Here is an 18,826-nt window from a genome sequence, read left to right as displayed (position 1 = left end):
ATGTGTTCTGTACCGTCCTCCACACAGTGATAACTCCATTTACATCTCGCTGTCTGACAACATGAACCAACTTCTATCCGCTCATCCAAACTCTCTCTTCCTCATATGTGGTGGCTTAGACTGTCATCATGATAGCTGGCTAGGTGTGGGTACCTCTCTCACCAGCCATGGCACCTCAGCAAAGGACTTCTGCGATTCGATGGGACTGACACAATCTGTCAATTTCCTGTCTCGGATCTCAGTCAATGGAGTATCTTCTCATTCAACGGAGCATCTTCTCTTCTTGACTTGATTATGACAAACTTCCCTGAAAATGTCTGCTTCTCTTCTTCTGCTCCAATCGGTTCATCTGATCATTTGCTTGTTAAAGTGGATATCTCTCTGGCCATTCTCAGAGAGCCTCCTCGGCGTCGACGAGTCTGGCATTTCACTCAGGCCGACTGGCATGGTCTTCAAGCAGCCATCAAACATCTGGACTGGTATCCCATCTCTACTGCCTCTGATATCGACTCTTCCTGGGAATTCTTCCAAAGTAAATTGCTCTCTCTCATGCACAGATTTGTCCCATTTCGTCTTCAGTTACCATACCCTTCCTCCCGTCCATGGTACACTGAATCTTGTGGTGAGGCAGTTGCCCTGAAACCAACTTGCCGTTCCGTTCCTTTCTCCTCCTGTTGCCCTTTGCGCGTCCCTGTGCCGGCGGACCTCTCATTTTGGTTCCGGACGGGGAGGCGACTCCGGTGGACGAGTCCTGGCACGGCCGGAGGAGCGAGGCTGCACGCGACTCGTTCGGGTCGTATGGAGGGCCGGTGGAACGCCAGCAGACGGGCCGAGCGGTTCGCACCAACACCAGAGCCACGTCTGACGGAGTCTGCCCGACCTGACGACTGTTCGAGCTGACGTACAAACATAAACACAACGATTTATTTTCTTCATCCTTCCATTGTTCTGTATTTGAAGTGAGGTGTGGGGACGTCCCAACTAAGGATTTAGTTTTTACCATCGCATCCTTTGTTATCGGGCACCATTTAATAAATGTATTTTTTTGTACATAATTCCGTTTTCGTTCGTGAGTTACTTTCCTCAGGTTGAAGACGCCTGCGGGCGTGAAGGTAAGTTGGCATCCTTCACTCCGTCTCGCGTATGATCCGCCATTGAATTGGATAATGCCTCATTCAGCTCGTTTCCATCCGCGATTTCCCCGGTCTTAACCGAGGGGGAGTTTCACGACGATATTTTGTTCATAAATGTGAGGAATGAAAGATAACCTGTTTAAAAATAAATCTATCTGTACACATGGTTTTAAACACCGTCTAAACCAAATACTGAACTTAAACCAATTAGGTTGTCATAAGAATACGAAGAATTGCAAAATGGATATTTTGTGTCAGTCAGTTTTGTAGTTTAGCTATGCTGTCAAAAAGTCACATGAGTGTTATTGGTTGTATTAAAGACTGGTAGGTATTGTCGCGCGATTCCCCTGGGTTAAGACCAGGAATCGCGGATGGCCAGGCGAAATTTAATGGAGGCGTTTATTCAATGACGGATTTGACTATGCAAGCACGGGAGGAAGAAGGGGAAGAGGAAGTAGCGGGATTTTACCTGACGCGATCCGAGCAGTCTTCAACCCTGCAAATTAATCTCACACGAACACAGGATTTGGAATGAAAGGGAAAGTAATAAAAGGGTTTATTCAAAATATATATCGGGACAGGGAAACACGATGATCAAACCAGAACCTAGTTTGGGACGTCCCCACTCACACTTCGGATACAAACAATGGGAGATTGAATAAAATAAATGTCTCGTCGTGTGTGTGAAATGTGGTGCGTCTTATCTGTGTCTGGCAGTGTAGCGTCGGGTCGATCAGGCACCGTCCGGTGCGGCTCTGGTCAGCGCGAACCGCTCGGTTCCGTCTGCTGGCGTTTCACCGGCCCACCCCCGTTCACCAGGCCTCTCGCGCCAAGCGAGCGAGCTTGCAATGGTCTCCAGGCTACTGCAGCTCGTGCGCTCGCCGTCCGCACGTCAACGCCGGGGAAGATAATCATCGGCGCTCCAATGTCTTTCCACCGTCTTTCGAAGCGAACTCCAACCGGGAAGGAAAGCAAGGGCAGAAGGGAGGTCCAAGCGGGAAGGAAAGGCAAAACAGAAGGAAGGTCCGGTCAGGAACGAAGCCAAAATGAGAAGAAAGGTCCGGCAGGAACGAAGCCAAAAGCGAGAAGATCAAAATGCCGGCGAGCCAGTTGTTTTGTCGCTCGCAGTGTGACGTCAGCCCTCCTCTCCCCCAACCAGCGCGGTGCCCCTCGACTTCTCGAATCCTCTAATCGCGTTTGTGTCCTCCCATTGGGCGAGCGCTTGGCTCCCTGCTCTCATGCCATTGGTCGGTGGCCAATCACAAGTCCTTCTTTACCCTCCAATCACGGGGAAGCTCTCTGCCCTTCTGTTGACCAATCACTCGTCCTCCTCTACTCTGCCAATCGGTGCCCTGCTTGTTGCTCGCCCTTCCCCTTGGCCAATCAATAGTCCTCCTGGGCGTGGCTCCCAGCCTGCCTGTGCAATGTCTGAAAGCCATGGTGTACCACTGCGCGGCCGCTGCCTGCTTGTCTTTCCGGTCAGTTTTATCGTAAGGGAGGGGATTTAATTAATGTGGTGCACTAAGGGCTTATCTAAGTGTCTATAAGAGTGCATTGCCATATGGGACAAAGGAATGATCACCAGGTCTGACAAACGATGGAGTCTTATCTTATCCCCTAGAACTATATATCACAGGTATACACTTACCCCGACAAACCGGGCTAAACACAGAACTACTTATGGTACATTGAGGTGGTTCTAGCTATCACGACAGACGAAGCATGATACCTATACAGATCTACCTAGATCTACAAATGCCTATCCCAAAATTAATATCAGTATGTTATGGGTTGATAAGTTTGTATCTTGGTACATTCTTTTTTAGGATTTGTGTTGTAATAAACCTATGGAGTGTTCGTGCCATCCTGACATGGGAAGTCCAGAAACTTCCTGATTAGCTGTGCTCCTAAATACCTAGAGGCTGCTGCCTTTCTAACCTTTACGCTTATTTAAACTCCTAATGGGAGGCTAAATCCGTTCCTCGTTGGAGATAGAAATGGCACACTAATCCAGGAAACAGGTTTGCAGGAAGCGACTTTCTGGGTTTGCTTCACCACCTTTTCCCGTCAAAGGCACATCACACGTTCACTGGTGACTTGAAGGTCATGTGCGAACTTCCAGAAGCAATGTGCCAGGAACATATTTTGTTCATAACTGTCAGGAATAAAATATTGTTTGTTTTAAGAAAAATATAACCTGTATAGCTCTGGTTTTAAAGCTTTTAAGTATGAAATTTGCACTAAATGCAGGGGATGGTTTGTTGGCAAATATTTTGCTACTTTTCTTACACAATTTAGTGTATTTGAGGTATTCCATTAAACCCTAACCTCTTCCCCTCCTCCAAACCCCCATTATGCCCTGCCCCCTCCACACCACCTTGCTATTATCTAATCCAAAACCACGCCCTCCCTTTCTTTCTCTTCTGCCATACTCCCTTACCCTCCCTTCTATCTCTTCCATAATCTCCTTCCTCTTTCCCTTTTCACTTCTCAATTGTTATTTCTTTTTCTACTCCCTTGTTTCCTCTATTCCATGCACACATGATGAATAAATTTATCTGGGCAAAGCTTTTCCTCCTTCATATTACTTATTGATTGTGAATAAGTAACTGTTACCATTAACCAGTTTGCTCTGAATTTGTTTTGTATTCCCTTTTTAAGGGAATTAACAATTTTATTCCTTAGGAATAAAATACATATTTAATGAAATAGGTTAAATGCGACAGGTAGTGCACAAAATAAAAATTGAAACACCAACAGAATGTCACTTAGTAGTGTGTTGGGCCACCAAGTGCATCCAGGACTACAAGGCATGGAATCAACAAGGGTCTGGAATTGTTCTGCAACAATGTGGCATCATTGTTCCACGAGGAAGTCCTCCAATTTACATTTGTTCGATGCAGGCGGAAACCACTGCCTTAGGCGCCTCTCCAGACAGTCACGCAAATGCTCTATCGAATTGAGGTCTGGCAATTGGGAGGGCCATGGAAGATGGTAACTTCGTCCTTGTGCTTCTCAAACCACCCAGTGTCAACATTTCCCTTTGTATTTGTAGCTTTTTTTTCATAAATAATGTAGCTGTCTCTGGTGCTCTACCTGAAGGATAGGTTTGGGGCTGCCAATGCAGTCTCATGGCAAGGATTAAACTGGGTGGTCTGCCTTTGCCTTCACAGAGATAGTCACCCTGAAAGACCACCCCTCCCATCAGTAAAGAAATGCTGCATCATGGGAAGCAGATGATTGCTCAGGACGGTAACGTAGCACACGTGTTATCTAACTGTAACGGTAACGTAGGACGGTAACGTGTTATCTCAAAAAGTTGTGGACGGATTTGGACGGAACTTGGTGGACCGGTTGGGTGTCTGAAAAGGACAAACAGATTCGATTTTGGTGAAGATCTTAATATGGATTTGGATATGAGAATTATTTAATTTTCTAAGTGATTCATCACCATTGGGAGATAAGGCCAAAAACGATACACAACAGGATATCTCAAAGTTATGGATGGATTTGGACGAAACTTGTTGGACAGGTGTGTGTGTGTGCCGAGGAAGAATCGATTCAATTTTGGTGAAGATCCGGATCCTAGTAGAATTTTTTAAGTGATTCTTCACCATTGAGTGATATGGCCAACCAGGTGGAGGTATGCTCTCTACTGAGTGCCGTTCTAGTTTTAAAAGGTTTTGTTATTATTTTTTATATATATACTGTATAGAAGTCTAGGCTCATGCAGGAGTGAATGCCAGAGGGCTGTGAGCAGTGACAGGGGTCAAAGGGGATAAGCAGACAAAATAAACACCTATACACATCATAGATGGATAGTGGAGCAGCAGGAAGGGGTGTTAGGATGAGGGGTGAGTGGGGGGGGGGGGGGGTGTTTTGCCAATATGTTAATACGTATATGCATGTGTTCAATGGTTCATTTTTCTTATCTTTTGTTATTCTCCAAGCCTATTTGCCTCTCTTTTTCACAGGTTTGATTTCTGTCAAGCAAAAGGAAAGGGGCGACCTTCAGAGAATCTGGGACAGGTTTTGTTTGGAGAACGTATTGAACCTTCACCCTACACTGTGAGCTCTCTTTTTGTGCTTGTTATGATCTGGAGTTAGGAACTTGGTGGGGGAGCGGAGATAGAGAGCGAGAGGGGAGTGGGCTATTTCTTCCTGCCATCAATATCAGGAGAAATTATGGACTTGTGTTTTTTTGAGATGGATAATCAAGCTTTAATTAATGTTTTTTCCTGCTACTAAAATTTGCCAAGTCTGTACAAAATGAAAGGCCTTGGAATTGTTTTGCATTGGGGTTATTTAATAATTTGAACTGATTCGGTGTTAGAGAGCGTTGGTTCTGCCGAAGCAGTTTCTTGGCCAGAGGCCTTGCTGGGAAGTTTGCCATTCCTCTCTCAGCAGTAGTGATGGCAGGAATCTTCAATTTGTTTATTGTGCCAGTGATAGCTCACCTATTCTTCATGAAGGACGTCGTGGGATCTCTAAAGTCCACCAACTAATACCGTAGATGGGACGCCAGGTGTATCGCCCATCCAATGGACGGCACAAGCATTGATGAATTGCTCTGCCTGTGAAACGACGTGATGAATTGCTCTGAAACACCTTTATGAGCTGGGTCAGGCTTCAAACCCCGGCTAGGCAGCTGAGAGGCGAGTAAAATTTGATCACATGGGCTCTATTCCAAAATGATCTGGAAAAATCTGTACAATGCTGGGCAAATAAGAGTACAATGCCAGGAACATGAAATCCGTGCAGCTTTGCACATTCACTTCTCGGTTGAACAAGTCAAGTCAAACGTCCTGGAACCTTAGTGACGTCAACTGTGAGAATTATGTGCATGATGTACACAATGCCTTCTGTCTGTTTGCTTTTCAGCTGAAATTCAAGGAGAATGTGGAATGCCAAAAAGTGTGCGATGCAAAGGTGTACAATCCAAAAAATGACGAGGATAAGAAGAAACTAGAGTTTTTGAATAAGGGAATGCAACTGAATTATCAAAACCACTGGTTAGTTTTTTTTTTTTTTTTTTTTTTTTTTTAATATCTTTCCCTTCCCACTCCCAATGTCAATGAAACAAATACACATTATATGTATATATATATATATATATATATATATATATATATATATATATATATATATATATATATATATATATATATATAATTTAGGGTGGTCCTCAAATGTACACCAAAAAATAAAAAAAATTGGACTTTTTTCAGGTGCTTGTTGCTAAAATTGTTCCTTATTGTGAAAAAATGAAATGTGCCAAAGATGGTTTCTATACGACTTTATTTACTACTGTCACACATGGGTTGAAAATTACGTTTCAGTATCGACACACCAAATTGTTTTTAATAAACTAACACTCAGATGTAATCCCAAATCGGTAAGAATGTATGACAATCATCATAAACACACAGAGTAGGAGTCCTCCAGACCATTGTTTCCTCATTAATAAGTTATGTGGTAAATTATTTCCTCCTTATCTTGTTTGCGTCGGGGAACTGATGGCGATGCCACTCAACAACTTGCAACAACAGGTACTGGCGCTGCTGTTCATCCTTTGTCAAGACTTGATTGTAGTCCTGTATTAATGCTACACCACATTCTGCAAAGTCGTTGACAGTGGCAATACCGTGCAAGACTTGCTGTGATGACTGAAATGATGTGTCATCGGCCCACTCACCAGGGTCCTTTTCTAGGAAGTCAGTATTGACTTTGAATGCAGTAAAAATTCGCAGTGAGGCAGAAGTAACAAAATCTGCAACAGTCTTGGCAGCGATGGCTTCTTTTGCTGTAAGATCCACATGTACCCGTGGTTGAGGATTCTCTTGGCATTCTTCTTTAAGAGCAGCTACTATCATTCGCTTGACATCAAGCTCAACACTATCGTCAAACAGAGCAAGTCCTGCCAGTTCTTCGCTGAGGTACCACAAGTGATTGGAAAGCTTTTTGCTGGTGGCTTCGGCAATCACTGAATCAGGATAGAAAATGAGTGCTTTTAAGAGAGCTAGGTCTCCAGCGGGAGCACCATTGGCAGATGGAGCGCTGAACCAGGCTTTGGTATACACTGCTCCAACAAATGCTGTAAAACGCTTTATGCCAGTGAGTTCCTTTGGGTTCAGTCGAAACTGATCACGGAACAAGTAGATCTTGATTCCATAAATCACACGGGCCATCCATCTTGCCCGATGCATGGCTCCTGGCTGCATGAACCTGAATCCTCTCGGAGGATGCTCACCAAACAGAATAATAGTCAACTCAAGAAGTTCACGGTAGTCATCTCGTAGTTGGCCCGATTCCAGTTTCTGGATGTAGAATGAAACGACATCTTCTTTGCAACTTAAAAATACACCTGAAACTACAGAGTCCAGGTCATCAGGCATCATTGGCTTAAACTTGCTTTGGTCAATGGAATTCCAGTTTGACTGGAAACGCTTGAAGACGGCTATCTCAGGTCCTTTTGATGGACCAAGAAATGGTTTGAATGCTGCCATTGCTGCCTCTACCACTAGTTCCAAAATGTGATGCCGGCATGCAAAATGTAATAGTGGTCGTCCAAGCTTTTGCTGCAAAATAGTGCATGCACCAAGTGCTGAACTAGTGTTGTTGGCTGTCGTGTCAAAGCTCATACCTGCCACCATGTCTTGCAAATGCCATTCTTCGAGGCATTGCATAACAGCAGCAGCTGTTGCTAGTCCAGTTCCTGCTGGCAGCTTTGGCACACCCAGAAGCTTTCCAGTTCCTTGTGGGTCACTGACAATGACAGGAAGGCGATCAACTTTTTTAGTCCCATCGTCTGGAAGGAGCTTGCCATCCCAATGAACCACCAGACTTGTGTTTGGAGCATAGGATGCCTGGATGTCACCTGCAATTGTCTTCCGTTGGATCCGCCTGGATTTCCTGATCGATGTGCGGTTGATGGCCAACTCTGAAGGGTCGTGTCCCAGAGCAGAGGCTGCTGCTGACAAGATGTGAACAGCTGATCGATCGCTAACCTTGGTGCGGTCGAGAGCTGCTGTTAGGTCCGGTGTAACAATGCTACTTGCACGCTTTCGGCTCTGCCTCTTTTAAGCAGATAGAACAGCAGAGTCGTCATGATCACTGGCTTCAGCACTGCTGTCTGTTGATGATGCTAGCTCAAGAGTCTCCTCTCGGGCTGCTTGCTTCTCTTTTTCATGCTGCTCTCTTTCAGTCAACACCTTGTCGCGTTGATGTGCCCGCTCCTCTTTTCCTGCTAGCACCTTGTCAACACCAACCATAAAGCCCCGTCGACCTGGCTCCCGTTGTGCCTTAAGGAATTCACGGTCCTCTGGTATTTTGATCAGATCAAGGACATCAACATGAGCAATGTCAAATAAGTCACGTAGACCGGTTTGAAAGTGCTCTTCTTTCTTTATCTGAGGGACAGATCGCCGGCTCTTTCCTTTCAGGATGGATCTGTATTGTTCTACTTTTCTCTCTAGTTTTGCAATGATATTCCGCTCATCTGCAGTGGGGATCCGTGCTTTCTCCCAGATGCATAATGTCTCAAAAACAACAGTTGTTGCGGCACTGCTTATGTCCAATTTCTCAGCATGATGTAGCTTAAAGTATCGCTGCAGAATCTCTTGCAAGATGGGAGCCGAGTTTCTGGTAGTTTTTCAATATGGCAGCCTATCAGCCACACATGGTTCTTTTTTTCAGGTTGCTCTTCTTGAAGTACTTGCACTCGCCATCATAACTGAAACAAACCGAAATAATTTCTTTTTTCGTGCTGAATAGCAGATTAGCAGGGGCCATGTGACAGTGGTAAAAGTTTTCAAAATGAAATGAAATTTTACCCAATTTGTTCTCTCTACAGGTGTAATAAAAAAATGGAAAGGCACTTTAGAAAAGTTAATGTTTACATTTGAGGACCACCCTAATATATATATATATATATATGTATATATATATATATATGTATATATATATATATATGTATATATATATATATATGTATGTATATATATATATATATATATGTATATATATATATGTACCATCTCCAGAGGAAGCGGCTATAACTTTTGGAGATGTGCAGCAGTTGTTTTCCACTAATACAGAACGCAACAACCCTTGTATACCTGACTGTGAAGCCAATCATCAAATGCACCTGTCCGTACATTTTGCCACGCCACCTGTGATGTAATCCTGTTGTTGACTTCTTGCTGCGACAGACAATCAGTGACATGGTTCTTTTAACAAATAAATCACCAAAGTGTAAAAGAAACTCACCAGATTGATATACTGAGTTAAGAAAGTAAACCCAAGTCAAGAAAAAAAAAAAAATTCCATATTAAATGTCAAGTCTGTGTGTGTGTGTATATATATATATTTATATATATATATATATATATATATATATATATATATATATATATATATATATATAGATAGATATATATAGATATATATATATATATATATATATATATATATATATATATATATATATATATATATATATATATTTTTTTTTTCCTTGACGTTTGGGATTACAAATGGTGGTCATTGAATGTGATGCATACTGATAACATCTACCACACTTCCTCCTATTGACCGGTCCTTAATACTGTCATTTTCTTTCCCCTCTTATTTCACTCTCGTCTTTATATCTCATCTGATGCACCTTATTTCACCCTACTAACCTAACCTTTATTAACATGATGGATGTGTTAAAAAAAAAATTGTTCCTTTTTTTTTCCAGGATAATTGACAATATTCCAGTTACATGGTGTTATTCAGTTGAGGACGGAAGTAAGTATTGCAATCCCGGCTTCCCTATTGGCTGCTACGTGACTGCTGACGGCAAAGCTCGTGATGCCTGCATCGTCAACGTAGGTGATTGCCAAGATGGTCTACTTTCTTGTATGCTTAGGTCGAGAGAAATCGCTGTTGATGTTGTTTCTTTGCCTTTATCCTTTGCAGTCAGAGTTCAACGTAAGGAATACATATTACGTCTTCAACCACGTTGACATACACATTACCTACCACAGTGGGGAAAATGAGGCCTGGGATGGGGGCCGTTTAGTATCTGCCAAGTTGGAGCCCAAGAGGTGGGTTGTTTGCACCTTGTAAAGGCAAACTTTGACTGGACAGCCTCTCTTTGTACATCTCATGCACTTCTTGTCAAAATCCCCTGTATTTCTTATACAAGCAATACCTGTTCCCTCTGGGAACCCAGTATGTATGGAAATTTTGGTGGAGATTGGCCGTGCGGTTTATTTTTTATTTTTTAAATAAAGTGTGGAGATAATGATAAAGATGCTGTAATCAGTGGAACAGAGTATGTACAGCCTATGCATGTCGGGGAGAACTGAAACTATGCTGTTGCTTGCATTCCACCTAACCCGACCCCATTTCAAATAAGGTTAGCTATCCAATGTAGAAAAGCTCTGGTGTATTTGCTCTGCGCGCGTGTGTGCAAAGCGAGGGAAAGCCATTGTGTCTGTCTTTCAAAAAAATGGAAAATAATTCCAAACAGGAAACCTACTGTTTTTAGGGACTTCAAAAGGACACAAACAACAGGCATGAATAACTCATTTAACGTGTTAAATAAGGTGGTGTAAAAGACGACACATCCCAAATGCATCGACGGCTGTAAACTTCCGATTTGATGAAGGTTTTCTTTTCTGCATGCAGTCTTTAAAACTTCTTACACTTCAATGTAATGACTTATTTTGACCACTAGACCATGAATCGGCTTGTTGACACTTCCAGAATCCTTCAGGTTAGCAGTACTTTGGCTCTGAAGGTGTGAAAATTTCCACCGTCTCGACCAATCAAATTTGCCGTGCTTCACTGCTTCAACGGTTTAGTGCGGACACTAACAGCTCCTGCCACCAGATCAATACCGTGCTCAAGTGGGAGGATTGAACAGCAAACAGAAGCAAGTAGTTTCCTTCTGCAGAAGATGTTGTAAGAATGCTGTAATTTCCATAAAGAATGGTCAGACTTTTGAGCCGTATCCAGTTGTCCTCCATGCACCCTTCTCATGTCCTTTTTCCCAAGTATTCTATGAACTGCGTGTGGTAAAGTGTTCTATGAACTTCAGTTCATTTTGCTTTCGACATGGTCTTGGCACCACACTTTGCCATCAAATCTCTCCAAGTCTGAACCTTGCATGCAAACAAGCAAGTAATTGACAGTTAACCAATTCAGTTTATTACCTTCACCACTTGGTGGGCAAAGGTCATGCATTCAGCCCTGTTTGTTTGTTTGTCTGTCTGTGAGCAGGATATCTCAAAATGTTATGGATGGATTCAGACAAAACTTGATGGCCGGGTTGGGTGTGTGACAAGGACAAATTGATTATATTTTGGTGAATATCTGGATCCAGATCCAGGGACTACAATTCTTCATGTGATTTTTCACTTTTGAGAGATGGGACCAAAAACGACACACAGTATACCGTGATATTTCAAAAAGTTGTGGAAAGTTATGACAAAACATTGTGGATGAGTTGGTTAGGTGATGAGAACAAGCCGATTCGATTTTGGTTGTGGTCTGAATCCAGATTCGTCCCATCACTGGGATACAAAACGTAGACTGTTCAACCTGGCAGAGGTAAGCGCTACTACTGAATGTCGTTCTAGTTCCCATATACGTTGTGCATTTTGTGTGTTCAATCTTTGCTTCAAATAAGTGAACTATATTGATTTTAATAACTGTTTGTTTTTGGGCTGCAAAACTAAAAACTACCTCCCCATTTTGAGGCATACTTCTCCAAACAAATCCTTTTTTTATTCGCCTACAATTTTTTCATTGGCTGAAAAAGCCTTCTCGGATTGTCAAATGTAAATTTAGCTCTGGGCTGTAAAATAGTTTCTCTTGGCAATCACTTTGACGTCCTTTGACATGTTGAACAAAGACATGTTGAGAGTAGCTCAGTGCTGTAACTTGAGAAGAGAATTGCTTTCTCAATTCGATTTGCCTTTGAGCGTGTGGAGGGCTTTGTGTTTTGTTCTGATGCTGAAAGCTGTGCACTTGCCGTTATGGGTGCAGACATTTTCTGGTGCCGAGCATTTACAGTATGGTATGTGCCGCAACAGCATAAAGCACGCGGACGAACAAAATCCCACATGCAAAGGACCTCCGATGGACATACCTGGAGACTTTAACAAGGAAGTGCGCATTCTCTACACTTACAGCATCCATTTCCTGGTGAGTAATATATATTTTTTCCTGTAATTCCATCTCGTGTACCCCCATCATGTGCCGTCACAACATTCAGAATCCAGACATTTATAAGTAGATTTCATCTTCTGTAAGGTGAAACGTAAGGTCACCAGGTTAAGGCAAATAATATGCTGCTGGTAAACTAAAACCACAATTGGTGTCCATTGCATTCCTTTTTACATTTAAAAACACAATATCCATTTTTTTTTATTGAAAAGTAACAAACTGTGCAATTACATTTACAGGAAAACAAAATAAAAACCATGTGCTGTCTCCCCTCAATGCAATCGCGATGGACTGAATCACCACTGCTTTCGGTGCATTTACCCTCCGGTGTGATGATGTTTCCCTTCCAAATTAACTGATGTGGTGACGTCAACATGGTGGCGTTATCAGCCGTTTGTGATGGGCCCTGGGTATTCGAGCGGGTGAATCTAGCTGCTCGACGAACTTGTTGACCAATTGGAGGTGGCGTGAACCACGGACAGTTGAATGGCAAAGGGGGGACAGGGGGCAGAATTTATTTGAGGAGAAAAATCATAAAGGTTTATATTAGACTTAGAAATGAAACGCGTGGACCGAACATCAAATTTGGGATAATTAGAATTGTTTTTTCAACATCAAACTCCGATATACATACATTATTTTACAAATTTGACACTTTCTAGCAAAGCCTTAAAGATTATTTTAATTAGTTGCGATACCGAGAATTAGCAATCGTATCAATTAGTAGTAGCGGGCTGCACAGCGCTATTGCTATCTTAGCACATTGCACGTAGTTCTATGGCAGCTGTAGGCTTGTCGGGTAGCGCCATCCACTGCCAGGATACGTGCAGTGTCTTATTGCAACAAAAATTGACTAAATACAGGAAAATTGGAATCCGTGAATCTTTTTGAGGAAATTCCAAGGTCTGCCTCCTGAACGCCCCTAAATACATGAGGACAAAATGACTGCCAGTGAAAGGATGTGATGCATTTTAGAAACCTCTCACTCTCTCTTTTAGCTCAGTGATGTTGTCAGACTTTTTCGGGTGTCCCCGTGAAAAGGTACTTTTTGTACACCGTCTGCCCCACCTGACAAAAGGCCCCGATGCCATCCCGCTCTGGCTTCCCAGGTGTGAACGGAACCTCATGACGCCCTGCCTGTTCCCAAATTTCCATATAGGCATGGTGTAAACAAGCTTAATGACAGCCTTGAAACGCCAATCAAAGGAAATGTTGGTTCCTGGAAGTTGTTTCAGGCTTTTTCCATATAATGGTGCCACGTTATCTCTGCATGCTTTGGCTTTGATCATGCAATTTACATAGTCATTACAAATGTATGTGTCTCATCCTTCAGCAAAATGATACGATCAGATGGGCTTCTCGCTGGGACTACATCCTGGAGTCGATGCATCATACAAATATTCAGTGGTTCAGGTAAGATTCCCTGCTTCTTGAATCGGATTGGGTTTGGTGTTTGGAATGATCCTGCAGCTGGTAGATCAAGACCCACCCATCTACAGTGATGGACATATACAGGTTGAAGAGAGACATGTGCAAAATAATTTAATGAAGCTTGTTAACAGATAGTTACAACTGATTTGTGCCAGGTGCCAAATATGAGCCCCTCCTCCTGATAATTTATATTTTTCTATGCAGGCACGTGACCTTGTGTGCATATTTCATTGGTAATTGTCGAATCGATGAATTGCACCTAATGGCATCCTGTTCGCTTAAACTGACTGCTTTGTTTTCTAACATGTCTCCATTATGAAATGAATATCTCGTGATGAAGATTCGGTACTTTTGATGTGTCGACTCTTCATTTATTTCAGCATTATGAACTCGCTTGTGATTGTGCTTTTCCTCTCTGGAATGGTGGCGATGATAATGCTGCGGACGCTCCACCGTGACATTACTCGGTACAACCAGGCTGAGACAGCGGTTAGTGGTCGCATCAAAATATGGGACGTTATGGTGTCTGAACATTTCTCTTATTGTTTCTTCAGCATCTTATCTTTCATCCACATTGGAGGGTGCTCAGTGATTATCAAATAGCGCTGTTGTGGATAAATTAAAGGTTTGTAGACATGGATATTTCGTTTTTGATAAAATGAGTTATTCTGGATTACAATTTTTGGCTTATTTGTTTGGAAGGGTGGGGAAGAGCTTTGGATAGGTAGCATTGCTAGGAAGTTGGCTGATGTTGCATTCTTTGAATGTTTTAGGAAGAAGCCCAGGAAGAGTATGGCTGGAAGCTGGTGCATGGTGATGTGTTTAGGCCACCACGTGCTGGCATGTTATTGTCAGTGTTCCTTGGCTCTGGAATGCAGATATTCATCATGACTTTCATTACTTTGTGTGAGCATTCTATTAATCATTGCATTTGCTCCCTACCTCCCCTTCTATTCTACTTCCAAGTGGCCTTCATGGCATGTGGTGTCACATAGTACAGGACGTCCTCACTATAAATCTCCCTGCTATCTGTCCTTTCACAGATAAGTCAATAAGCCTGGAGGCTGGGTCTGTAGGGGAAACCATGTAGCCCAGAGGGAAGGATAATTTAAAGGGCCAAGGACTGATGCAGGCAGCTTGACACAGACGATTAAAGATTAGGGATTTTCAAGGTGTATGAACGCTAAATTATTATTATAAAATAGTTAAAGGTTATGGTAAGTAAGATAAAAAGGTGTTTGGGTTTTAAAAATTAGTTTAATTCATTGTATTTTGTCCTATGTTTCGTGTGTTTCATACATATTATTGCTTGCTAGGCTTGTTGACTGGTGTTGTATAGGATGTACTGTGCCTTTAGAAAGTATTCACACCCTTTGACTTTTTCACATTTTGTTGTGTTATAGCCTGAATTTAAAATGGATTAAATTGAGATTTATTTTTTTTGTCACTGACCTACACATACAACAACACAACAACAGGCATTTTAAGGCCATTTTCCCTGCTGGAGCGGGGGTTAGCCTTGTCGGCCCCATGACAATCTTCTCCATTTTGCCCTATTTTCTGCATTTCCCCTTGTTGACCCCCTTACCCGCATGTCTTCTTCCACCACCTATAGCCAAGTCTTTCTCGCTCTACCCCATCCTCGACTTCCTTCTACATTCATTTCCATCACTCTTCTCAACCAGTCACTTTCATCCTTCCTCAACACATGACCAAACCATCTCGACCTGTTTCCCTTCACAGCATCTATCACAGGCTCTATTTTTATTTTTTTTTTTTTTTTTTTTTTTGTATACAAGATCGAGGCTCGTGAAAGAGCGAAAATTAATCACACAGAAAGACAAACAGACACATAAAACAAATAACATCGGGAGCGGTAGACAAGATGGGGAGAGAGGGGGAAGGACACAAACACAACATTTGAGAGCAGGGACCGAGAGACATGGAGACATCGAGAGATCTGTGGGAGGGAGAGGGCTTTGGGGGGGAGGCATGTGAAGGGGGGGGGGTGGGGGGTGGGAAAGGTATAAACATATGGACACTGCCAGGATATCCAGGAAATAAGTTGGAATTTCAAACAAGGTGGATCTGGGGTGAATTAGTGGGGGTAGAAAAGATCAAGGTTATGGATGGGGGAAGATAAGAGATGGTGGTGAACAGCTGTTTTAAAGACCTGGAGGGAGGAGAGGGATTGAAGGGAGTGTGGGAGTTTGTTCCACAGGCGGGAGAAAAGAGGAATGAAAGAGTGAAGGTGAGCAGAGAGCCGAGATTTCGGCAGTTTAACCATCAGAGGGTTGCTGGCAGATCTTGTGCGACCTGTAGGAATATTTGGGGGACAGAGCACGGAGAGAGCTGGGGGAGCAAGGCCGGAGAGGAGTCGGTAGAAGACAGAAAGACCACCTACCTGCCTGCGGTGAGTGAGTGAAAGGCCCTCAGAGATAGCTTCATCGCGGGAGATTCCAATGATTTTGAAAGCTTTGGATTCAACAGCGTGAAGCCGAGCCAGGTGTGAGGCAGGAGCACCAGCCCATAGGGGAGAACAGTATTCCATTGAGCTGCGGATGAAAGCCTTGTATGTGGTGAGGAGCTCAGGTGTGCCGAGGAAGGACTTCGCACGACGGAGGATGCCCAGTCGGCGACTGGCTTTGGAGGCCAGCTTGGAAATGTGGTTTTCCCAAGAAAGATCATGGCAGATAGTGAGACCCAAAAGCTTGAGTGACAGAACTTCTTGGAGAGGATTGTTGAGAAAGTAGATGGGAGGGTTGTCCAGTCGATCTTTTCGGAGAGACATAGTAAGAGAGTGAGATTTGGCAGGATTGAAAGACATGTTCCACTTGTTTGACCAGTCTGTGATTTTGTCCAGGTCTTCAGAGAGTGAGGAGGCTGCAGACTGCCTATCTGAGGGAAGAGGAATGGAGCGGCAGAGAGTGGAGTCATCAGCAAAGAGATAGAGAGGATTTTCCAGAGAGTCAGAGAGATCATTGATAAAGACCAGAAAAAGCACAGGGCCCAGCACACTTCCTTGGGGAACTCCAGCCTGAACAGGAAGGGGAGATGAGAGAAATCCATTCAGGGCCACACGTTGACTACGACCAGAGAGGATTCTGGACTATTCCCATCATCTTTCGCAATTCATCATTTGTCTTCCTCTCTCTCGACGATACTCTGCACATTAGGGTGCATCAAACGCCCCATGATTTTCAAAAAGTTGTTGTATTTTAATGTCTATTCCCTCAAATGTTACACTTGTTGGTAGAAGTATGTATGCAAAAAATAGATGAAATCAGAGGTGGTCCTGGGTGGCCACCGGCCACTTTTATATATTTAGGGCCATTTAGGGCCACAGCTAAACTACTTTACAAGATAATGTAAAATTAACTACAAGATAATGTAAAATTAACCATTATACCTATATACAAAAGTAAAGTCCTACTTTTACTAAATGCCTAATATCAAACAGTTAAAACAACCTTACATGTCAATGTAAAATTAACCAAAATCGTTCTTCATATTACAAAGTTGTAGTACAGTGTTGTAGTATTGTACTTTCATTGATTAAAAGTTTGAAAATGTATTAAGCACAACGCCAATGTCACTACTCCAACTTTGCTCGTTTCCGCAAATTTGGCCTCGCTTTGCGGTCACATTCAACCACTTGAAGAAGATTTTGGAAGTGGTCTTCTCTTCTTGCAGTTGAGACAAAATCAGTTGCGAGCTTTACTGCTCTCTCCGCAGGGTCATTCACAACATTAAGCCCATCCAAAATGGACTTGGCTGCCTTGAAGTGCTCATTGTTCTGCCAAGTGTCAACATCCTCTGTTAGGAAGGTCATATCTAGGTGAAGAAGGTTTACTGTAAACCACGAGTCCTCGTTCACAAGATCAGCCAGGGTTGTCGCTTCTGTAATTTTTGGAAATGACGGTTTGCCATATCCAGAACCGTAGCGGTGTTTTGGAGTGCTTGGCATTTCATCTGGTTGTATGGCCAGTAACACATCTGCAAGGGTACGACGATCCTTTTGAGGAATTGCATTGCTGAACAGTGCCAAAACAACCAGTTCTGGGGTTAAATACCACAAATGTCTATCAAAGGCTTTCACAGCGCTGACTGAAATGGTTGAGTTGACAGCTTTATAGTTGAGCAGAGTCTTGTAAAAGCACAAATCAAACCATGGGGCATTTGAAGCAGACTGACATATGAGCCACCAATCACAATAAATATAAACAACAAAAACAAACTCCTTCAGTTTTTTCTGTTGATGTTGTGTTGTTACAGTTCCTCGAGGTAGTAGAGAAATTTGCTCTTCAAGTAGGCATATTTTGATGGAATAAAGAATCTTTGACATCCACCTTGCTTTATGCATGGCCCCTGGTCTGTGGAGTGTTCCTTGTTTTGTGACATCATCATCGAGGACTACCTGGCAGAGTTGTGCCATTTCCTTGTAGTCTTCCCTACAGTATGAAGCGCTTGTGCGGATTGTGCTTAAAACCTTGTTTTTGCAGGATAAAAGCAGCTGTTGTGCATAGTCATTGTACATGGAAATGTCAATTTTGGTTAAACTTTCATTCTTTGCATGCGATATGCGTTCCCAATTCTTCTGGAATTTTTGGAACAAAGATACTTCTGGAGACTTTGATGCCTCAATTTTGAGAACGTCAAACACATGATCCAGGATTACCTCTCCAACATGATGGCGACATGCACACCACAGAAGAGCACGGTCCAGTTTTGATTGAATGGTAACACAGGCAGCTGTAACGTGTCCAGTGTTTGATGCTGTTGTGTCAAAACATAAGTTGACAACTGATTGTTTGCACTTCCATGAATGTAGATACGTGTAAGTGTGCTCGGCAATGATGTCACCTGATGACCTATCACTTCCAGGAGGATATCTAGCCACCCCCAGTAGCTTTACATCAGTGGCATTCCCAACCAACACTGGCAATCTTTCTTCCTTGACATTCTTGTTTGTGAGCGTTGGTATCTGCTTGCCATCCCAGTGAAGTGTTGCAGCTGTTGGGGCGATCCAATTTTCTTGAATATCT

The 18,826-nt window shown here is 42.9% G+C and overlaps 1 protein-coding gene across 1 annotated transcript in view; it reads left to right on the top strand.

Annotated features, from left to right (window-relative positions):
* Positions 1 to 18,826, top strand: part of LOC137432891 (transmembrane 9 superfamily member 2) — a 52,978-nt gene that overhangs the window by 10,221 nt on the left and 23,931 nt on the right. The window contains exons 3-10 of the mRNA XM_068125197.2: positions 5,108 to 5,201; positions 6,015 to 6,145; positions 9,874 to 10,003; positions 10,095 to 10,222; positions 12,218 to 12,329; positions 13,684 to 13,763; positions 14,162 to 14,270; positions 14,555 to 14,687. Of these exons, the coding sequence (XP_067981298.1) occupies positions 5,108 to 5,201; positions 6,015 to 6,145; positions 9,874 to 10,003; positions 10,095 to 10,222; positions 12,218 to 12,329; positions 13,684 to 13,763; positions 14,162 to 14,270; positions 14,555 to 14,687 (917 nt within the window). The remainder of the gene's footprint in view (positions 1 to 5,107; positions 5,202 to 6,014; positions 6,146 to 9,873; positions 10,004 to 10,094; positions 10,223 to 12,217; positions 12,330 to 13,683; positions 13,764 to 14,161; positions 14,271 to 14,554; positions 14,688 to 18,826) is intronic.

This window comes from Myxine glutinosa, chromosome 8 (assembly GCF_964187855.1).
Source record: "Myxine glutinosa chromosome 8, kmMyxGlut1.1, whole genome shotgun sequence".
NCBI lineage: Eukaryota > Metazoa > Chordata > Myxini > Myxiniformes > Myxinidae > Myxine > Myxine glutinosa.
This window is presented reverse-complemented; position numbering and strand designations above follow the sequence as displayed.